Raw genomic sequence first — 23,049 nt, 5'->3', positions numbered from 1 at the left:
GAGCTCATGCACTTACATCATCAGTCACTTCAAAATTCTTTTCCAAAACTACGCTTTTGACATCCAGAGTATCGACAGACAGTCATTGCCCCCAAAATGCCTCCGAATCAGATGTTAAGTATTAATTCCTTTGGATCTCACAATGAATTAGTGACTCTTCTTATTTTCTTGGGACAAGTTCTGTAGTGGCACCAGATGTTGCTGTCTTCAAAATGTTCATAAGTCACACTGGTGTCTCCTCTTTTTTCACTTTCTTGGAGCTCGGAGTAATTTCCAGCAGCATCTGGCTAATTCTAATGAATATACTTTCAGTATGTGCTGGAGGGGAGAGGAGGGGAGAGATATGAAAGCATGCTCTGCCCTCATTTGGTCGCAGAGAGAAGTGCAGCCTTTAGGATTGAGACCTCATATGACACCGCCAGTCAGCCCTTTATGTTGTATTCCCTTTGAAGATAGATTTACTGCTACTCTGAAGCTACGCTAAATGCATCATTTCGATTTGTGTGATCAAACACTTTGCACGTGAGTAGATCATACAGTAAAGGAAGCTGAGGATTTCTCCAAAAGCCCACAACCATAGAAGAAGAAATGCATGTGCACTTCCTACAGTACCATGCCGCGCCAGGAGTCTTTGTTCTTCATGAACATTGGTAGGTTTCATGATTTGTGTCTCAGCCAATAACATCAGCATGGAAGAAGAAGAAGAAGAAGAAGAAGAAGAAGAAGAAGAAGAAGAAGAAGAAGAAGAGACGTACTTTTATTATCACGACACAAACATGCACACACTACATGCACACGCCATGCTTTGTGAAACAATTTCTCCGCATTTGACCACCTTGGAATGTCGTCCAGGAGGCCAGGAGCGGCGGCCTGCCAGCCAACAGCGGCGCCCAGGGACCCAGTTCCTTTCAGTCACCATTGGTCAGGTGTTGATCTTCTTGCATGTTTTTAGTGGGGGTATTTTTATGGAGGATACCCCAGGTGAACACAGGGAGAACATGCAAACTCCACACAGAAAGGCCCCTTTCCTCGAGCAGCAGGCACCGAAGGACACGCCCCCAGCGCCCACAGCGGGAATCGGACCGGGACCCTCTGGCTGTGAGGCGACAGTGTTGAGTAGTAAGGCATGGACCATCCAATAAGATCTGGTGTTCAGCCACTAAAGCTTCCTCTGTATTGAGCAACAATGGCAGAAACAGGTGGAATACCTCCATAGATCTGTTTATTTGTCTTGTGCTCACACCATGAGATGTCCTGAGCCCTCAGGAGACGCCTGGTGTATGTGCCACGAAGGAAGTCTGGAAGCCCTTTCTTCATGGTCCAGGTTTTGACCTCATATACAACAACACTCTCTACACAAACTCCAGCTTTGCTAACTTTGAGGTACTTTTTTGCCAGACATTGTTAAGCTTGTTACAAGCACTCCAGGCTTGTCCTTTGCGTGTCAAACTTTCTCGACAGAAATGCACACAAACAGCAAAAATACCACAAAATACCAGAATGCTTAGCAACAACATTGCCAAAACAGCTCCCCAAACACCCCCCACAGGGATTTCAAGGATTAATACTTTAATCCTTGTGGACCTGCTTGGAGGTTTACGATTTAATACTTGTCCAGTACCAGTGAAAAAGGTGAATATAATGTATTGCTGATATTTAACAACTTTCAGCTCAGCTACATCCCGATTCCAAGTGTATTTAACACCCAGAAGGCCAAACTAATTAATGAGCAGTGAAGGTTCACAATTTACTGTGGACTTGGATTACACAGTTGGCGAGCCTGCTCATCTCTGGGTAAGAAAAGTCCTTGTCATTTTTTCTCTTTTGTCCTTCACTGGTGGCTTGAAATGAGGCCACTATACTGGAGTTATCATACAGATTTATTACTGTTGATTTCAAGACCTTTAAGTTGCCTGAAATCTGGAGTGATTTTCATTTTCAGTACTTTAAAACTGCTCTAATCCAGTTTTTATAATAACAATCGATCAAATTACTATGCATAATATGAAAAGAGGTCATTGTCAGTGACAAACCACAGAGAAATGTCACCCGACGTTATTTTCCCTTTGCTAAATACAAAGCATTTTAGTATTTTTCAGCTCATTGTTTTGGTTTTCCAGCCTCCAACTGTTCTTTAAAGAAACTATGAACCAATAACTAAGAATTTCTGTGACTATGTGAGGCCACGTCTGCTCAATCACAACCAATTTAATCCTTCAGACAAAGCAAAACTAAATGTTTCAGTCAGCTAGAGTAAGAAAAAAACAATACATTCAAGCTCCCAACTCAAAACTTCCTTTCCTTAATATTCTGGACCTTTTCTCTGTAGGACCGTGTACTTTAGACCATTGATTTCCAATTGTGTGTTCCTTTTTGGTAAACTGAAACAGTCCTTCAGACAGCCTTTTTCCTGGACCAAATCACTGCCATTTTCCCTCCCACCTCTCTTTACTGAAGGAAGACCCCTCACATAGCGACTGAACAGTGCTTGATTTTTATGGCATTGTTAAAGTGGTAATCATAGTGGCATTTGCCACTATGATTACTGGATGAATTGGCCTCCCTTGGTTAGACCTTCTTATAACTTCCAGACCCCTGGTTTAGAGCAGCACTGTATTACACCAATTAGAGCAGTGAGTCATATGTCACTGGCCACCGGAGAATTCAGCCTCCTCCACTTTATGCTATAAATTTACCTCTAGCTGTTCCGCTGTCAAGGTCTATTGTCAGTCTGCTGCTGACTGACAGGTGAAACTGATATGTTGCCAGCATGCGGGGGTCAGCGGAGTGTGGTGGAGATCAGGGTTCAGTCTAGTCTTATATTGCGATTGCAGTCATTTATCTCCTTTTAATCATTATTTTCTGTTTTCATGAGTCATCTCTGGAAGATGGACTGAAAACTTTGCAATAATCCTCACTGAAGGATGTTTTTTACTGCTGTCTGAGTGCACACGCAGTGAGTAAAACAACAAATGAGACAAGCTCTTTGCTCTTTTTAATATGTATCGAGCTCTTCCACAGCAGCATCAGGGGCTATAGGCCCATCCCCCCAGGCTTAATTACATTAATGGAAGAGATGGAGAGGATCTAATGACCTACCTCGCTGCATCACTGGACAGCAGAGAAATGGAGAGTCTTGAAAAACTGCATCGCCTGCTTCCTTATGCACTCTTCCTCTCCTCTCTTCTGGCCCAGACAAGTCAATGGTCCTTGAGAACGAAGCCCACGGCTGAGTCAAGCCCCGTCTGCGCCTCTGTGGCATTTCGTTGGTCGTTCCCCACCGTGACAAGAGGAATGGGAAAGCCCGAAATGGGCCGAGTGGGTGGACAATACTGGTGTAATTTTACTCTTAACGACAGGCGAGTGTCTCACTGAGATAAGAGCTAAATAAAACAGGGAATATGCAAAGATAATGAAAATGACAAAGGAGAGAGATTTATGAGCAGAAATAGCTGTTTTTATAGTTTCCCCCCATGTGTATCATGCTGATTATAAAGTCAGCTAAATGTATTCAGGATGGATACTGGATGGTGAGTTACTGACTACTTTGTACTGACAAGCTGCTACAAGGAAAAAATATATGAAAACTTTACAGACTTTGCTCAACATAGACCTGGAAAGACTTAAAGCCGCCATGTGGAGTTTTTCACTACATACATACTCAGTTTGGTGAGAGTTTCCACATTTGGTTTGAAGCCTACGTCGTGCTAATACAAGCACATGGGTGGCTCGACATCGTCCAGGTGGTTTCACACAGTGGGGATTATTTGTATTCTCCAAGTAAGTACATCAGTAGCACTTTACTGTACCTTCATGTTGATTGTAGCAAAGCATTTCTTTCAGCCTGATGCTGGAGAGCAGAGCTCAAAAGACAGTAAAGCTGATCATCCAGCAGTAATCACAGCTGGATAATGAAGCCAAGCCTGAAGTCCCTCTAATGGCCAATAGACGCCGGTTCCAAGAAAACTCCAGCTGCAAAAAAGGAAGAGAAAACTCACCAAATGTACTCCAAATGTGTTGTGGTGGCACTTTTGATTCTTATTGTGCCATTAACAAGACTTTAAGGTTTAAAGGCTTAATGTTAGAGCACCTCTGCTTGATGGAAAACGTGTCTCATCACACTGAGTGTGTGGAAGTTGCCACTTGTTTCAGTTTTAATCTGGCCAACACTGCTGTGATAGACACAAACACACATAAACACACAATGCTCGGCATAAGCAGACATAAGGCTTTTTTGCTATACTCAGTGATATAACGTAACTAAGTTCATTTCCTTAAGTATGGTACTTAAGTTTGAGGTATTTGTGCTATACATAGTATTTCCATTTTGCACTACTTTATACTTCTGCTCGCCTGCATCTGAGAGGCAAATATTGTACTTTTTACTCTACTATCTAATAACAGAAAGGTATAATCAACAAATAAAATATGATGAACTATCATACTGTAGGTCAAGATAAGATGGGCGGATTCAAAAGGTAGCAGTGTATAAAGTAATTAAAATACAATTGAAATACACATTAATGCATCAATAATTGTGTTTTAATGATATAATTCTGAATGGGGCCATTCTGCAGAATGAGTACTTTTATACTTTTTACATTTTGATGTTTTGTTTTCTTTTTTGTTTGTTTTTTGTTGAAGTAAAATTTGAAATGCATGACTTTTAACTGCATATTTCTACAATGTGGTATTGCTAACTTTTGCTCAAATTAAAACATCTAAGTTCTTCTTCAACCTCTGTTTAAAATCTTTACACTCATTCACTTTGATCTCAGACTTTACTCTTTATTTTTCCTCTGAATAGCATATAAGTCTCCCTAAAGGCACAGGGATCATTTTGTTTGTATAATTTGTAACATAAAAGTGTCTTGTGCATGGACATACTTACAGTATGCAGTGCAGTGGGTTGAATCAGCTATAACAACATGATTAGTAGTATTTCATTGACTATCACTGCAGTGCAGTCTGTATGTACTCCTCACACATATATCCTGCATAGGCAGTCCTCCACCGTCTCAGCTCTGCTTTAGCGGTACACTGTAAGCCTATTGAGATCTTATATGAGATGGTGATGGGCTTACATGTCACTGGTGATGGTAGAGGCTATTCTCCGTGCAAGAGTATTAGTGGTGCTAAAAGCAGTAATACCAGGGGGATCGTTCAGCTCCTTAGGAATCAGTACGTGCTCTACATAGTCACTTGCAAACAGCAAAGCAGATGCACCTTTAGGTTTATAGACATGTTTGGCAAGTTTAAGGGCCTGATGAGGGGCCCACAGGCACCAGCAGCTTCAGGAACCACCAGAGTAGCCGCTGACCCAGCTCCAGCTCCAGCTCCTGCTCCAGCTCCTGCTCCAGCTCCTGCTCCAGCTCCTGCTCCAGCTCCAGCTCCAGCTCCAGCTCCAGCTCCAGCTCCAGCTCCAGCTCCAGCTCCGGCTCCGGCCAAGGTAAGACTTGTTTGGATGCACAAAATGTGTGTTGTATATAACTATAGGATACTGTGTCTCTGGATTCTTCTGTGATGCTCTTACAAGCTTTCATATTGTTCAGTGCCAGCAACATCAGCAGCAGCCAAGACCGAAATCAAGCATGACCACACAAATAAAACAACCATTGCATCCTGCCTGTAATCCTGCAAGTTCGGTTACATTTGTTACTCCTAAGATCACGGTAGTGGCTTCTTATCTGCTCCTCCATCTATTCAGTTTGCTCAGTTCTTTTGCCAGCAAAGAATCAAATGAAATTGTTTCATTACACGGACCTCATTGAAATCGCTCATTACCCAACGGGCACTTTTGAATTCTATTCATCTCAGACGCAGTCTGTTTTTAGAAGAGTCTATCAGCCAGGGGAGTCATTTGTCAAATGTGCGATTCGCTATTCTTTAAAAAATGCTCGCTAAATTAAAATGTCTCTCTAATGACCGTGTTTTGACTAATGAAGCCGAGAGTCTTGACTTTGTGCAAAATGCTGATTTGTGGTGCAGGAGGAGAAGCCAGCCGATAAGGAGAATGAGGCCAAGAAAGTGGACAAACCACAGGGTAAGTCATCATTCATTTGGGAGGTTGAAATGGCACATTTAGAAACCAAACTACTGGACGTCCCTGTTTGTTTTGCTTTGCGTCAGATCTTTGTGATGACTGTCTTTTACCTCCCCGGCACCAAAGCCTGTGGCTAAAACTGTATTTCAGGCAGACACTGGGCAGACTTACAGGGTCTTACAGGGAGCTCAGGAACATGCTGTAACTTCAAATGTAATCACCTTTGTGTGCACTTGTAAGGCAGAGATATTGATCAAGAAGAAAATCGGGGCATTAATGCAACAAAGAGGCACACAAATGCCACAAATTGACTTACTGTCTGTCTAAATGTCACTGCCCCTGCTTTCTGAGGTCTGTGAGATAAACCGACACCTGTCCTGCAGCATCTTATCTAGCTGAGTTCTGTCACCCAGTGCAGCTGACTATACTCTCACTTAATGCCTCTCACAAAGATGCACCTTAACCTGAACTGTAACACCTGCTGTATGTTTTCACCACAAACAAATGTGGGCTTATTATTACATCATGAATCTCATAACTTAATAATGTTCAGTCTATGCATACTTTCTGTCTTTCTCCATGTCTCTGTCTCAGTATTTAAACCGTGCAGCGCAGATGGTCATGTGGCACATATAATATCACTTGGTGGATACTGGTTTCAAATTCTGAGAAACTAAACTCTCAAGAAACTGCCAGATGCTCCAATTAACCATCTTTTGACAATAATGATAACAGTAGTGACTATTTTAAAGCGCTTTTCAAAGAGAACAGTTAAAAAGTGATTTTACATGAATCATAAAAACTAAACCAAAAATGAAAAAAAAGTAAATGAAAGACTTGAAAGAGAAAAATGATAAAATGCTTTAAGGCTTTCAAAATGAGCAGTAAAATGTAATTAGGACTGTTCCCCTTTTCCCAGACTCAGCTCCAGCTCCAGCCCCTGTGCCGGCACCGGCTCCGACAGCAGCTCCAGCTAACCCTGATCAAGCTGGACCTGAGGGGTAAGACCTGCATCCTTGGGAGTTTTAGCAACATGGCAACAATACATCTTCATCATCACCAAGTGTTTTTCTATCAGAGTTGTTCTTAATTACAGAGGCGATCCACTGAGAGTATGACTTAAGAGAGTAGATACGGTGTATTTATCCCTAGAGTATCTGTCCTGCCTCCAAACACCACTTTAGCTGACCAAAACACACGCCTGCCAAGACAGTCATAGCACAAACCAGTATCAAATTAACCACCCAATGGACACTAATTAATTAGATTCCCTGGCAAGGAGGCAGAGAGACACTGAGAAAGCCCTCAGAGATGAACACAGCATGTGAGATCTTTATCCCCTGGTGCAACATGCATATTAACAAGGGGAGGACCTGAAAGTGGATTAAAAGCTTTTCAGCTTTTTGGCTCAAAGAAGCTCACCAAGGCTGCTTCTGGCCCGGCCATCAAAACTGTGAAGGCGACAGGTGAAGACAGATTCTGCAGATCCCTGCAGTTGTAAACACACGAGGAGACACGTTGTAAATGCTTCGTCAGTGGTTAATATAGGAGTGGTGGTGAGAGCTATACGAGGGGCTCTATGTGGAGCACAGCTAGAGGAGTCAGTCGTCAGCTTGAGTGACATGTGGAATAAATAGCGTCAGGGTGTCAAGAGCTCAGGGTTGATGCTAACATACTGAACTCTGCAGCACGGCCAGACCAGTGTGAGCTGATCACTGGCATGTAAAAAAGATGTCATGTAGCTCAGAACATAATGCACTGTCTGATTATACTGACAAATTAAAGTGATTTAAAACAATTAATCTCTAATGCTGAGAATTTGACTCAAGGCTTCAGAAGCAGGTATTAATGCAGTCAGTTGGTGTTTTTGCTTTTGTGCATATTCCCAGGGACTGGAGATGTTTTCCAGCTGCATAAATGGATGATTAAGATGTTAGTGCAAGCAGCACGCAGCAGCCATGAAGGCGTCATTTGCTTGCACATGTTGTAACACTGGGTGTCCACCAGAGGGCCAGATAGACGGTGAATGAGATGGTCCTTTGGAAAAGATTGCGTGTTCTCGGATTGTAAAACAGGAGTTCTGAGAAACACATCTGTGCATTTACATTTCTGATGGACACAAATGTCTCAAGTTCCGCTTAAAGCACAAATTACAACAGATTTATTGTTTTCTCAATTTTCAAGTCCTTCTGTCTCTTTACTAACTAATACAGTCTAATGCAGTGTTTCTCTATTCTGGTCCTCGGGCCCCCCTGCCCTGCATGTTTTAGATGTTTCCCGCTCCAACACACCTGATTCAAATGAGTGGCTCTTTATCAGGCCACAGCAGAGCTTGATGACGAGCTGATCATTTGAATCAGGTGTGTTGGAGCGGAAAACATCTAAAACATGCAGGGCAGAGGGGCCCGAGGACTGGAGTTGAGAAAAACTGATCTAATGCAACAGTCCTGTTATAAGTCCTCCCTTCATGGTTATAAGGTTCAGTTTTTTGTTTTGAAAGAGTTTTCAAGAGGAGCTGACTTATGATCATTTTGGAGGCATCAGTTTGTGTTGCAGTTGAATTCTATTGCATTATACAGAGAGCTGTTTCTGTTACCGTTACTGTTACTGTTGTCAGGGTAGATTCACTACATGGGGGCTGTCATTATCATTTGTCATTTGTCTGACTCGTCGCCACCAGAGGGTAGCCTCAGCTGCAGTTTTGGCCAAAGGAGCTAAATATCCCACTGAGCAGGAACAGCTGGCCTTCTTCTTACCCCAAACTAATGTGGAACGCTTCACTGTGGAGGACACATCAGTACAGTGCACCCTTAGCATAACTGTGAGGACCACATCCTACACTGAGTTAGTGAAAACCCCTTTAAAAGTTCCTGCGCCTTCCTCCTTGGCTGGCCGTAAACTCTTATAAGAACATTTTACTGCCATTGATCTGATGAAAATGCTTACATAAACACATGCAATATAGATTTTTAAGTGGCAGTTATAGTGGAGTGGTGATTTGTTTGTGATGACAGGGCACAAATGAGTCCTCCTGTCATGCTAAACTTTGTCCACAAGGAGGCGACATATGGCGTCAGATGTGTCCTTCCTCTGGCCGTGCTGCTGATGCTGAAGTTGCATGTCTCCGCCAGCTCAGCCTTCCCACTGAAAAATGTCATTTCACAGTTGAAGCGCCTCTATTTGACATTACGAATCATAATTAGTACACCAGGTCATGTGTGAAAAGCAGTTGCTGGAGGCTGTAGACTTATGAAATAGGCCTTCTGTTTTAAGTGAACATTAATCAAACCAGCCACAGTTATGTGGTTATTTGCTTGGAATGAAAATGCACAGCTCTCTTACTCCTCTAGCATTTCATTTATACTTAATTGTAGGTTTTAAAGTATTTTTCTAGCATTTCAGATGTGGCAGGAGCTGTGGATTCAACACACTACACATACAAACTTTGATTGTAGGCACTAAGTAACAAGTGTTGTACTTTGGCACATCACCTCAGACTAGTCTTGCTCCAGCTATTTCTTCTCCATCCTCAGCACACCCCCCAAAAAATTGCCAGTTTACCCTCCTTAAAGTTGTAGGAAGCTTTCTTGATGTTTGCAAATGACTGTGTGGTTAATTTCCATCTTCAGACAAGAGGCAGCCCCTCCTCCGCCACCACCTATCGTCATCAACAAGTACTCAGATGAGCAACTCAGAGCCATCGTCAAACTGATGAGAGAGAGACTGCAGCTCTACAAGGATAAAGTGGCCGATAAGTACGCTTCATCCCCAGAGAGCAGTCCTCCAGTCAGTGAGTATCTACAGACAGAATTATTCATCTGTGTGCACATCAGAGCTTCACTGTAATATTTGTGACTGGTTATTATGGATGCTTTATGGGGAAATGATGTCCTTTCAGCCCCTCTGCTACGCAAAGACCACTACGCAAAAGTCATAGAGGAGAGGAAAAGGCAAGCAGAGGAGGAGCGGATACAGAAGGAGGAGGCTGAGAAGAAGAAGAAGGAGGAGGCTGAGAAGAAGAAGAAGGAGGCCGAGCAGAAGAAGAAAGAGGACGAGGAGAAAAAGAAAGCAGAGAGTGAGCAGAAGAAAAAGGAGGAGGAGGAGAAGAAGGACATAAAGACCAAGCTAACAGAAGCCGCCTGGATTTCGGTGGACATGGCCCTGAAGCCAATTGAAGACCAGATGGATTACGTGATTGGGAAGACCATCGACCCTTTCACAGACCGTCTCTACATTGCCTGGCTGAGCTTGGTGACTCTGGCCTTCAACTACAATACCTGGTTCATCACCGCCCGCCTATGTTTCCCGTACCACACTGAGAGCGCCATCCCTTACTGGTTCGCCCTAGATCTGCTGGCTGACCTCATCTACCTCACAGACTCCATCATCTTCCAGCCCCGCAAACAGTTCGTCAAAGGAGGAGACATCATAGTAAGTGTTATATCAGGCATGGGGAACCTTTTTCCTATCAAGCCATTTTCATTTCACAAACGTGCCTGCATAACACTGTCTCTGTCACAATGTGGTCTTGTGAACGCTGCTTGTTGGACTCCCACACTCCACTGCAGAGTGTGCGACACTCTGCATCTACTCTTCTTTTCTTGACAGTTGCCATTATGCATTGACATGACATCAATTTAACTGCCTCGTGTGTTGCATTCAGGGACCACTGGGAAAGACTTGCTTTGTTTTATCAGAAAAAATATGCTGTGTAGAGAAATTTTGCTTTTTAATGTTCATGCATTGCCCTACAGTCTAGACATTCCTCACCCCTGTGTTAGTCCTGGTTAATTACTGGCTCGTTACTGAGACTGACATGGTTTTATGACTTAACAAGGTGTTTTTTCCTTCCTTTTAGAAAGACAGAGTGATGACAAAGAAGAACTACAGAGAAACAGACAGATTCATGGTACTGTAAATTGAATTCTTTGAACCTGGAACATTAAGACGAACTCATCCCACTGACCTCACACATCTGTCTCTCCTCATCAGATGGACATGTTGTCCCTCATGCCGTTTGACCTGCTGTACTTCCAGTTCGGATTCAAATCCATTTTCAGAGCCAATCGTCTGCTGAAGGTGAATTTACTCATGTGTTGTCATGTCGACCAAGCGATGTTTAAAACGTACCAAAGTTAGTTTACCTGAGTGACATTTTCATGCTTTTTCTCAAGGCAGATACATTTTTCGAGTTCAGCGATCGTCTAGAGAGCCTCATGGCCAAGGCTTACATCTGGAGGTAAGTCACATGACATGAACTGACCTGCGTTTGATCAGGTTAAGGCAAAGACATGAACTCACCTTTTACTACATCAAGACACATAATCAGACAGAGACAGACCTAGAAAGACAAGCTAACTTTTGTCTTTACTTTTCTGTTAGAGTGATCAGGACCATCGGCTATCTCCTCTTTATGCTCCACCTCAACGCCTGCTTGTACTATGTGGCGTCAGAGTACCAGGGCATCGGGAAAACGAAATGGGTTTACTCTGGTATTGGCAGCGCGTAAGTACAGGACCTTTAATTTCCCTCATTTTTTAAAAGTTCTGTCTAATTATAAAAGTTGCATTGACCATACATGGCAAAATGTGAATATCCAACATATCGCAGAGCCTTTAAGTTGCTGCACTGACAAAGCAAAGACAATCCCACATTGAACATGTACTGTATGTTCCATCTCTGCTGCCGCCGCCGCTGCTGCAGTTACCTCAGCTGCTTCTTCTATGCGGAGAAGTCCCTGCTGATGATCGCCGAGCTGCCATCTCCAGACACCATGTTTGGACAGATCTTTCAGATGACAAACTACCTTTTTGGGGCATTCTTTATGTCCGTCATTCTTGGCCAGGTAGCTTATTTGAAGTATTTTTTTGAATCTTTTTTTTGCTTTAATATTTTGCTTTTTTTTAAATCATGATGTCCACCTGTGTTTGGATGGTATTTGTGGATTTTTTTTCTTTTATTTTGCAACTGGAGCTTTTTTTTTTTTTAAAGTTTGCAGCAAGACATCAAGGGAATCAAAGACTGCGACACTATGTTCAACATACACACACACACTTACTTTAACTGTCTGTCTGTCAAAAAAAAGTCAAGCCATTGAGATTCTGTGCAGTTCTGACACCCCCACCCTCTCCACAGGTACCTACGTTGTTACTACTTCGCTGTCCGCAGTCTGATCAACATCGGGGGTCTTAACGAACCCCATACGGTCTTTGAGATTACCTTTCAGATGACTAACTTTTTCACGGGCGTCTTTGTGTTCTCCAGTTTGATTGGACAGGTAACACAGAGACTCATTCTGCCCGTAGCATCATCTGGAAACCTGATAGAAATTAGCATCTCCAGATTAGCATGTCATCACCTCATTCTCCACTTGTCTCGCTGTAGTGATGTAGTGACAGATGAATGAAACCTGTCGTATTAGCAATGATACTGACAATCATCAGTCATCTTCGCGTACTAGCCTCACTAACACCCCATCACCCGTCACTCCACCTGTTGTCTCTCACTGGTTCCCTGTGGAGTCTTGGCTGTCAAGAAGCTCATTAAATGTGCTAAATATAGCATTTTTACAATGAGTCATTAAGTCCGCTGTAAGGTTTCCTCAGTTCATGTGTTTGTACTCACCGTCATCTTGCCTCAGATGAGGGATGTCATCGGTGCAGCCACAGCAGGACAGACCTACTTCAGATCCTCCATGGACAACACCGTGGCCTACATGGTGACCAACCACATCCCCTCTATGGTGCAGAACCGAGTCCGCAGCTGGTACACCTACACCTGGGATGCACAGGGCATGCTGGGTTAGTATAGAAACGTTAGAGAGCCTTGAGTTACAAGACACCACTAAGTCCTCCACATATATAATAATATCATATCATTCATTCATCAATTCCTAATTATCCTCTTAGATGAGTCCGAGCTGCTGGATAAGATGCCTCTGGTGATGAGAACCGCCATCGCTGTCGACATCAACCTGGCAACCTTTCAGAAGATTGATCTTTTCAAGGTGCCTTTTTTCAAGACCCCTCAACACACAGTGAAAGAGGTAAAGTGCAGCCTGGACATGAAGTTAAGTAAAAACCTTTTTTGTTCCACAGGGCTGTGACCAGCAGATGTTGGTGGACATGTTACTGAGGCTCAAGTCTATCATCTATCTACCTGGAGACTTCGTGGTGAAGAAAGTGAGTTAGCATCATGTTATCATCATCCATCATCCCACATTAAGTTTCAGTTTTGGTCCTCCAAAGGAAAAAGTTGGAGCTCCCCTGCCGTAGAGTGTTTGTTATCTTTCTGCATGAATGACTTTGCCCTCCCTGCAGGGGGACATCGGTAAAGAGATGTACATCATTAAAAGTGGAGCGGTGCAGGTGGTGGGAGGCCCTGACAACAGCATTGTGTTTGTCACACTGAAGGCTGGCTGTGTGTTTGGAGAAATCAGGTAAGCTAAAGGTAATGCTTTGTCTTTGTCAGACTCAATCTAGAAGTCTAGAAGGAATCTGAAAGCGCTGTGAATTCCAATTTTCACACGGTGATAAACATCAGCAGAGATGTTAAACGTGCACATCGATGTGATGCTTGTAATCATGAAAAGGGAACGTGCTGTCATGAGACTTCCCTTCTCAGTCTGTTGCAGTCATCCAAAGATGGAGGGAACAGGAGGACAGCTAATGTCAAAGCTTACGGTTTCGCTAACCTCTTTGTCCTGGAGAAGAAAGACCTGTTTGACATCCTGGTGCACTACCCAGAGTCTCAGAAAGTGTTGGCCAGGAAGGGCAGGTGAGTTTATATACAGCTGGGGAAAGCATTTGCTATTTCTAATTGATAGATGGGCTAAAGATCTTCATTGATTTTCAACATTTTCTAAAAAGTTTATACATTCATTCTCTGTCAATCAACAATGTTCATCCGCTCATACATGCAGCACTTATTGACAGCTGTAACCTACATACATGCAACTCCATTTCTCCATCATGGCGTTAACACTCGACTGTGTTTCTGCAGCTTAGGTTTGGAAAAATGCCTTTTCAGACCATTTTTAAACACTTTTTATTTTTATAAAATCCCTTTTAATCTGAGGTGCTTCTTGTCTTAATCACATCTTTATTCCTAAGATTCTTACTCATTGTATTTTTCTCATTTTATGTGCTTCAAATTTCTACTATTTGGGCCTCATGGGCCGCTTAAATGTTTTCTAACAGTTGCTTTTATGAGAGAGATCCTGACTCACGGCCATTTCACCACTCTGAGAATCAACATGTCTCTGCTGCGCGAGCTTTGCAGTACACATGGTGTCATTTCTTCATGGTGTTGAACCAGCCTCTCTGTGTCTGTGTGGGCAGGAAGCTCATGAGGGCAAAGGGTCCTGCAGCAGCTAAAGCAGAAGAGGAGAGGAAGAAAGGCCTGGCGCTGTTCGGACCCAAACCACCCACACCCAAAATGCTGCGTGCTGTCGGTGGAACCATTAACAGAACAGTTATTGACAAAATTAAGGTAACAGCAGCTACGTTTCTGTCTAAATGTGCTCATGTCAAAAGCCATCGCACTTATGCTGACTGCTTAACAAACCCTGTTTTATATTTCTTTCCCCAGACTGCTGCTGGAGGCCAGTGAGGATCATAGTGGAGTTTATTTTTTTATAACTCCTTTTTGGGAGTGAATGTACAGTTTTATTTTCAACCTCTTCCTCATCTTTTGTACCGAGTGTGCATTTCCTGTCGTTTTTGAGATGTTGTTTCAAATGGATGCTTCTGTTACTCCCCAGACGTTTGGTTTTGACGAGCTTGGAGCACAAGGCAACAAGCATGTTAAGACGTTTCTGCAGGCTAGATGTAACCATGTGAGGAAACTGAATTTTAAACACCTTCTGAGTGACATTTATAAAGTCTCATGTGACAAACTCCAGCTAACTTGAACAAAAAGCAGATTTAAAGTTGTGTATTTAAAGACTGACTTCCACACTATTTTGATGAGATGTGCAATATTTGTCTGTAAAGCCCCTAATGGATACTACTTGTCGTACGTTGTATATGCAGTATAACTGCCTATTCAACCTTATCTGCTTATATCGGCTGTATCATCCAGTAGTTGGAAAAGCCAAACAGAGATTATCCATCATAACAATTTGCAAGAGCAATTCTCACCATCTAATATTTGATTGATTTGATCTCCATGGATATCTGCTTCAATAAATAGTCTGCTGATTGAACTACAGTTTACTTCCTGTGCTGTTTGCTGTGCTTGTCGTGTGCGTGTGTCAGCTTTGTGTTTGTATAGCAGGAGTTACCGTTCAGAGAAAGATGTGCTAACTAATCCCGTTAGCCAGACAGGGACATTGTGAGGGTTAATGTACTTAAGTGGACTCCCCGTTTGTGAACTCTGTAGCCAGCAGGCACTGAAATAGCCCCATCAGTCTAATTTTACAGCAGCTGCTTTTATCCCATGCAGACACGAGCTGCCGCCATGTAATTCATATCTTATCCCACAATTAAAATATATAGAAATATGCACTCAGTTCTGCGTGAAACTTGGACTTTTTAATGCAGTTTAGTAAACTTAATTCAGCTACTTTGACTGGCAGTAATCAATATTTTCATCTGATAATTGATTATCAAGAAGAAACACTGGTGACCGATGATGAAGCAGTCAGGCCCTGTAACTGGTCCTTGTTCTGGACTGGAGTCAACACTTCGTGGAAGCGCTTGGCAGCTGATCTGGTGTTGACTCCAGCAGAGAGAGGAGTTGCCCGAAGGGAATTAATGGCTCTAAGAAATTCAATTGCCTCAGTCTGTTGTTTGGATGTGACACGAAGACTGCAGAGGATCCCAGGACTCTTTCAAGACCTGAGAGCCACAAAGAAGCGGCTCTTCAGGAGGAGACGTGGATGGGCAGACCTGTTCGCTGTAGCCCACACCAAACCCCACCATGTTCAGCAGGTTGAGGAAGTGGATGGGGGCTCCTGAGCCTCCACCTGCCCAAGCTGTTACTCCACCTCCACCTGCTAAGGTAAGGCCTGGACTTCTTCTAATACGTTAAATATAAAAGACCTGGATCACAAAGGTATTCTGAAAACGTTTCTTTACTTTAGCTTTGTAAACTGAGAGCGTCTCACTGCTCAAATTCGTATGAAATTGTTACAGTGATTTATGTTGGCTGCTCCCTGAACAGCTGTCCAGCAGTTTTAATATGAGCACCATATAAACCAAACATTAAATTAATTTATGATAGATTTGTGGCTGCTGCCTGCTTGTTATGCTGAGTACATATGAGGTGTTTTGAGGTAAACTACGGCAGGTGACTCCCATCAGGGAAAGCCTCTGAAGCAGCTTAGCTCTGAAGAAGAGCAGTGACTGTAGCTTCAGCAGGGAGGGTGGATTTACTGTTGCTGCGCCTGCAAGATTTGTCCTAAAACTGAGGAAGGACAAACTGCTGAGGGCGGATGACAAGGGTAGAGGGGGTGCTGTCAGAGTGTTGTGTGTTTACAGGAAGAAAAGCCCCCTGAAAAGAAGGACGAGAAAGAGAAGCCGAAGAAAGAGGATGAGAAGAAAGAAGAGGAAAAGAAAGAGGAAGTGAAGAAAGAGGAGGAAAAGAAAGAGGAAGTGAAGAAAGAGGAGGAGAAAAAAGACGAGGAAAAGAAAGAAGAAGTGAAAAAAGAAGAAGAGCCCAAGAAGGAAGAGCCAGCGCCAGGTGAGAAGGCTGTTTATTCGGTCTGAACTCCACACTCAGCTGCAGGGCAGTGTCACTCACCCACAGGTTTGTGGTTTTTTGTCCAATCAGGTTTTAGGAGGTGACTAATAAACAGTGCTGCGATATTTCTCTTCCAGCTCCTGCTCCAGCTGCTCCAGCTGCTCCAGCTGCTCCAGCTGCTCCAGCTGTTCCAGCCAATGAAGAGGGGGCTGAGGGGTAAGAATGCATCATACACTGTGTGCACCTCACATCTGACCCAGTGCGAGCTGGGATAATCTCCAGTCCCCTACAACCCTTACGGTTATGGGTGAATAGATAATGGATGGATATGTCAGTGCTGGCATTTCAAGCTTTCAGACCTTATTGTAGGCTTCATGTTACAGGACTTACACAAACTTAAATTTGTGCTGTTGCCCTGTTGGTCGAGAGGTTTAAGCGCTGACCATGAACTATGCACCATCTCTGGTTGGAGTCAATCCATTTTGGAAATGAATGTCATGAAATGATGCAAGTGTTCATCTTAAGGGTTGACTGCTGTGGAGACAAGGTGGCAGATGATAGCATAGCAGATTAAATTTACTTTTAGCTCTGTTTGTGGTGAGAGGAGAATCGTTGGAATATTCAAAAGATGCATCAAGCGGTTACTTTTTTGAATGATTTTTTTATTTGAGTAACTTGTGAAGCTTGCTGAGGCGCTAACGGTGATTAGTAGTGATATAAATAAACCTGACTAAGAATACCTCAACCCTGGAGCTTGAGCTCTGTCCCTTTCAGGAGTCCCTCTTGTCTCCAGGGATCGGTGCATCACAACAATTAGAGCTGTCGCAGTTTAATGTTTCATTTGACTCTGTATCATGCATTGTTTGAATAATTAATCTGAAACTAAACTTCCTCTCCAAACTCTGCATGTACTATTTTAACCGAGCGTACAGATGGACGGTTCACCCTCAACCCCGTTTATTCCAGCTTTCCTTACGATACCTACAGTGTCCGGACGTGTTGTGTGTTGGCTGCAGTGACAGCAGCCGTGATCACACTGTGACTCGCAGCCTGTGGCTCCTAAAGCTGGAAAGGAGATTAGGAGATTAATGGTGTTTGTGACTGAGAGTCGATCAGAGATAACATGCAAAGTGGGAAGTCAGTTTTGATTTAGATTCTGCTCTTTGCAGATGATTTATACACTATTTTATGAATTCAGATTTTTTTAGAATAGCATGGACTTTATATATACTTTTTCGCTTTTCAGTGAAGAGGCCCCTCCTCCACCTGTCGTCTACTTCCGCTACACAGATGAGATGCTCAGATGTACGATCAAGAAGTTGAGAGAGCGGACGGAGGAGCTCAAAGAGAAATCCATAGACCCTTATGCCACTTCCCCTGAGATCAGCCCGCCTGTCAGTAAGTATGGACGCGTGCAAACCAACACTCAGGCAGCAAGCAAACACACAGACACAATCAAAGAGGCATCCAACTCACCGCCTCCCCGTCTCTCTCTCCGTCTGCTCAGCACCCATCCTCAAGAAGGACGACTACATCAGGCTGAAGGAAGAGGAGCGGATCGCAAAGGAGGAGGCTGATAAAAAGAAGGCAGAGGAGGCTGCCAAGAAGGCAGAGGAGAAGAAGAAAAAGGATGAGGAGAAGAGGCTGGAGGCCGAGAAGAAAGCAGAGGAGGAGAGGCTGGCAGAGGAGGCCAGGAAAAAAGCCAAGATCCTCCCAGACATCAGCTGCTCCTGCTTCGACGTCATCTTTCATCCAATCGAGGAAAAGATGGACAGCCACTTGGGAAGCACCATAGATCCTTTAGGTGAGGCGCACACCGGGAGCACGACATCTGAGATTAAATGAACATGTAAAAACACTGAATTACTTTAAATCTGTACGCCTCTCTCTCTCCAGATCATCGGTACATTACGTGGATGGGCTTTGTAGCGTTGGCATACAACTACAATGTTTGGTTTTGCACTGCCCGGATGGCCTTCCCTTATCATAATGACGACATCAACGTCTACTGGATAGTTTGCGACATCCTCAGCGACATAGTGAATGTTATTGACATCATAATCTGGCAGCCTCGGCTACAGTTTATCAAAGCGGGAGACATTATCGTAAGTCCCAAAGCATTATGAAGCATCAGAATGAATGAACTTGGTGGCTTTAAATGCTCTTAAACCCACCTGAACCGTAATACTGTGTGTAACTCACAGAAATCTTCTATCTCCTGCAGAAAGACAGAGCGCAGACTAAAGTACACTATCGGAAATCCCATCGATTTAAGGTGAGAATGTGATTATATGTCCAGTAGTGGAAAGTAATGAAGTACATTTACTCAAAATTGTACTTAAATTTCAGTTCTGAGGAAGTTGTACTTAAGTATTTCCACATTTTGCAGGGTCATTTTGTACTTTTCACTTCATTTGACAGCTGTTATTACCTTTTAAGATTTTACATGAGTAAATACATGATAACATTATAAAACACAACTCATTGTTAAAGGTTAAAGCAGTGTTTGCCAGCTTTTCTGGCTTGTGACCCGGTGTTTGTGTGGGGCCCTGTCAACAAAATGGATATGAGTTGTTGACAGTTCCACCAAAGAACGATTTCAGCTATAAATCTCGCAGATGCTTTCACTGAAATAACTGTCAAAGGCTCAAAGTGGCTCCATTTTTTTTTCTTACCCCATTAATCATCTCATGACCCCTCAGACTTCGTGCCCCTCAGGTTGGGAACCACTCAGCCTCTTCTCAGAGTCCTAAGTCATTTGGCGTGCTATCACAAGACATTTCTTGATTCTCACAGGTCATTTCAGGCGCGAATGTCAGGTCAGGTGAGAGAGACGCCTGCATACGGAGCAGGCTGGTGGACGAAAGGGTCAAACAAACAGGACTAAATGCACTAACTGTATATAAAGTTATCCAAATTAGCTCTAGCTGCAACTTTACTTTGCATTAATATGTCAGTATCAACAATCTAATCATGTCCTATACAATATCATACGAATACTTCTGTACTTCTGTGTGACTGTGTATTTTCACATTGCTGTACTGGTATTTTTAAGTAAGTAAATGAACTTCATTCTTCTTCCACCATGGTGTATGTCGCAGCAAAGAAAGTCTTTTGAGTCATGGGGATCAAACCAGGGAATCGACCTCTGACTACCTCCGCAGTGGAACTTGCTGTGATGTTCTTGCTCTTCTCTTTTTAGACTGATATAATCAGCATCCTCCCCTTTGACCTTCTCTGCCTGCACTTTGAATTCTCCACCATCTACCGAATCAACCGCTTCATCAGGGTACGCAGCCGGCTGGTCATGTTACTAATGATGTAAAATGTGGAAAAACAGAGAAAAATACATTTTGCTTTAAAAAGACTTCACATGTCCTGTTTGTATCCTTGTGTGTTCCAGATTGAGTCCTTCTTTGAGTTTAGCGATCGCCTGGAGAATGTCTTGGCCAAAGCCTACATCTGGAGGTACGATGACAAGAGCAAATGAATGCTGGCTTTCATCCAGTTCTTAGACGCGGATCAGCTCCCTCACCCCTGATCCTTCTCTTTCTTACCCAGAGTGGCTCGGACCACCGGCTACCTGCTCTTCATGCTCCATCTCAACGCCTGTGTGTATTTTGTTGCCTCGGTGCATCAGGGCCTTGCAACGACTACATGGGTGTACGACGGAGAGGGCACAGCGTATGTACTGCCATACTTTGTCCTGCTGTTTGAGGGTGTTAGCGTTGTTGTGTCTCTGCCCATGGGGCTGAGCATTTCATGCACAGTACACTATGTACATAGTGCGACAGCGTAAAGGCATGATTGTGTGTTTTTATTTATTGTCCTGTTCTTCTGCAGGTACCTGCGCTGTTACTACTTTGCTGTCCGCAGTCTGATCAACATCGGGGGTCTTCCAGAGCCCGTAACCACCTTTGAGATTACCTTTCAGATGTTGAACTTCTTCATCGGCGTCTTTGTGTTCTCCAGTCTGATTGGACAGGTAGGTCATGTGACAGCAGTCAGAGGATCTTAGATCTCTATGCACTCTATATTTGAATCTCCTTCTTTCAGATGAGAGACGTCATAGGAGCAGCAACAGCGGGTCAGGCATATTTCCGGGCATCAATGGACGGCTGTGTTGCCTACATGAACACCTATACGATCCCCAAGCATGTCCAGAACAGAGTGCGGACCTGGTACAACTACACCTGGGCCGCTCAGGGCATGCTGGGTGAGTCTCAGAAAACCTTGAGACTGTCAAACCAGATGCAAAAATTCTCCTGAAAACCAAAGCAATAAAACTCTTTTTGGAATATGTTAACATTTCCATGTCCATGTCCTCTCCAGATGAGTCGGAGCTGCTGGACAAGCTGCCTCTAGTGATGAAGACTGCCATCGCTGTGGACATCAACCTGGCAACCTTCCAGAAGATCGCACTGTTTCAGGTGACTCAGCGTTCACTCTGTCCTCTGGCACAGGCCTCTGTTTGCATTTCCAGTTGAAATTGCGAGCTTAAGAATTTTGGGGCCGTGCTTCATATGTTGACACTAAAGGGAGCCTTTAAAATCCAAATGTGCATAAAGCACTGAAACTAATCTGTTGACCCCGCTGCTGTCTCTTCCAGGGCTGTGACCAGCAGATGTTGGTGGACATGTTGCTGAGGCTCAAGTCTATCATCTATCTACCTGGAGACTTCGTGGTGAAGAAAGTGGGTACATGTGTGTCTGTGTGTGTGTGTTTAGAAAGGATAAACTGACCAAACGTCCAGTAGTTTATCCAAGGTTGATGCTGACCTCTGCGTCCCCGTCCTGTGCTCCTCCCTGCAGGGGGACATCGGTAAAGAGATGTACATCATTAAAAGCGGAGCAGTGCAGGTGGTGGGAGGCCCCGACAACAGCATTGTGTTTGTCACACTGAAGGCTGGCTGTGTGTTTGGAGAAATCAGGTTTGTCTGCAGGAGCATTTCATGATCTGTGACAGATATAATGCACAATAACAAGTCACACATTTATCTTATTTATCATATCAGTTAAATCTGGTGCAGTTTTCCTCTCTTAAAGGACTGATGTGCAGGATTTGGGGGGCTCTATTGCCAGAAATGGAATTGAATCCCTGGTGTAACTCAAATGTCCCCATCATTTTGTACAATCGACATATGACACATTTATGCTTTTGTCACCATCAGTTTACTACAGTCTGCCAAAGATGGAGGAAACAGACGCACCGCCAACGTGAGGGCACACGGCTTCGCCAACCTTTCTGTCCTGGAGAAGAAGGACTTGTTTGATATCCTCGTCCACTACCCAGAGTCTCAGAAAGTTCTGGCCAAGAAGGGAAGGTGAGTCGTTGACAAAGTGTTTGGGCAGTAGTTAGAACTTCTTTAGCAATGCAGAAGTTTTATACTACAATTTTAAGAATGAATCAGCACCAAACTCAAAAAACCTCCATCAAACCCTTGTGACACTACAGAAAATGCAAAAGTGCAAGTGCAAATTCCTTTTAAAAATGCAGCCCATGAAGGATTGTGTGTGTTCGTGTGTGTTTGTGAAGGAAACTGATCAAAGCCAAGGGCCCTGCAGGTGCGAAAACCAATGAGGAAAAGCCCAAAGGTCTGACTCTGTTTGGACAAAAACCACCAACACCCAAGATACTCAAAGCGTTCGCCAATTTTCGCAAAGCGGGCCTCCTGGAGAAGGTAAGGTCTTGACACAGCCTGGCACTACAGTAGAAAATGTAAGCATCAGATAGCTTTTCATGAGCAGGACTTTGGGTCCAGTCATCACATCATGTCACGTGAAGGGTGAGCGAGCACTGATGTGAGCAACGTTTGGTTTCTTTTGCCTTCTGTCCACAGAAACCAGAGCAGAAATGAGACTGGCATGTGTGACGCTGCGGAGCTTCACCGCATCAACTCAGTTTGTATATTGCACTTTTCACTGGCGACTGAAAGGCTCACAAGAAGACAGATGTTAGGAAATGTTGCAGAAGCAGAATGGAAACAAAGCATCAGTATTTCTAATCTAATAATAATCACACTGTTAACTTTTGTAGATTCCTTACTAGCGACAGAATTGTCTGTTAAATTGAACCTGATCAGTGCCAGTAGCCAAATCTGAAGGTTAACGTTATGTTTGAGGTGTGTATAATGTAAATAATGTGTCATTTTTTCATATAAAACAATAAAAGTTAAGATGTTTACTGCAAAATATGTCCTGTGTTTTATTACTAAAGGGTGAGCTCTTTTATTTTTAGGTTGAACTGGAAAGTTAGAGTGAGCAGTGATGGCTGAACAGGTGAAGAGCACCACCTGATGTCTGACATTAGAAGTTCAAAGGAGA

General features: G+C 43.5%; 2 protein-coding genes across 2 annotated transcripts; both read left to right on the top strand.

Annotated features, from left to right (window-relative positions):
* The first annotated feature begins 689 nt into the window (after positions 1 to 689).
* On the top strand, positions 690 to 14,653 carry LOC139347170 (cyclic nucleotide-gated channel beta-3-like). Its single transcript, XM_070986659.1, has 18 exons — positions 690 to 751; positions 853 to 921; positions 5,233 to 5,445; positions 6,964 to 7,044; positions 9,673 to 9,833; positions 9,942 to 10,474; positions 10,902 to 10,952; positions 11,036 to 11,122; positions 11,218 to 11,282; positions 11,426 to 11,548; positions 12,179 to 12,320; positions 12,684 to 12,843; positions 12,952 to 13,049; positions 13,141 to 13,224; positions 13,363 to 13,481; positions 13,667 to 13,819; positions 14,383 to 14,533; positions 14,633 to 14,653. The coding sequence occupies exons 1-18, from the start codon at positions 690 to 692 to the stop codon at positions 14,651 to 14,653; spliced, it is 2,373 nt and encodes a 790-aa protein (XP_070842760.1).
* A 1,203-nt stretch (positions 14,654 to 15,856) lies between these two features.
* LOC139346634 (cyclic nucleotide-gated channel beta-3-like) lies at positions 15,857 to 22,913 on the top strand. The gene is made up of 18 exons (XM_070985811.1): positions 15,857 to 16,045; positions 16,525 to 16,737; positions 16,842 to 16,942; positions 17,973 to 18,124; positions 18,234 to 18,530; positions 18,623 to 18,831; positions 18,951 to 19,001; positions 19,929 to 20,015; positions 20,130 to 20,194; positions 20,288 to 20,410; positions 20,570 to 20,711; positions 20,783 to 20,942; positions 21,059 to 21,156; positions 21,336 to 21,419; positions 21,538 to 21,656; positions 21,897 to 22,049; positions 22,262 to 22,406; positions 22,566 to 22,913. The coding sequence occupies exons 1-18, from the start codon at positions 15,965 to 15,967 to the stop codon at positions 22,581 to 22,583; spliced, it is 2,298 nt and encodes a 765-aa protein (XP_070841912.1). The 5' UTR covers positions 15,857 to 15,964; the 3' UTR covers positions 22,584 to 22,913.
* Positions 22,914 to 23,049: the final 136 nt, after the last annotated feature.

The sequence above is a fragment of the Chaetodon trifascialis genome, chromosome 18 (assembly GCF_039877785.1).
Source record: "Chaetodon trifascialis isolate fChaTrf1 chromosome 18, fChaTrf1.hap1, whole genome shotgun sequence".
NCBI classification, from domain to species: Eukaryota; Metazoa; Chordata; class Actinopteri; order Chaetodontiformes; family Chaetodontidae; genus Chaetodon; species Chaetodon trifascialis.
This window is presented reverse-complemented; position numbering and strand designations above follow the sequence as displayed.

Excerpts from the sequence above, each read along its gene's own strand:
- LOC139346634 (XM_070985811.1), top strand. The coding sequence starts at position 15,965 with ATGTTCAGCAGGTTGAGGAAGTGGATGGGGGCTCCTGAGCCTCCACCT. Across the intron at positions 20,943-21,058 it reads GGCCGCTCAGGGCATGCTGG|ATGAGTCGGAGCTGCTGGAC; the intron begins GTGAGTCTCAGA and ends TGTCCTCTCCAG. Across the intron at positions 22,050-22,261 it reads GTTCTGGCCAAGAAGGGAAG|GAAACTGATCAAAGCCAAGG; the intron begins GTGAGTCGTTGA and ends GTGTTTGTGAAG.
- LOC139347170 (XM_070986659.1), top strand. The coding sequence starts at position 690 with ATGGAAGAAGAAGAAGAAGAAGAAGAAGAAGAAGAAGAAGAAGAAGAA. Across the intron at positions 13,482-13,666 it reads TGTGTGTTTGGAGAAATCAG|TCTGTTGCAGTCATCCAAAG; the intron begins GTAAGCTAAAGG and ends TTCCCTTCTCAG. Across the intron at positions 14,534-14,632 it reads CAGTTATTGACAAAATTAAG|ACTGCTGCTGGAGGCCAGTG; the intron begins GTAACAGCAGCT and ends TTCTTTCCCCAG.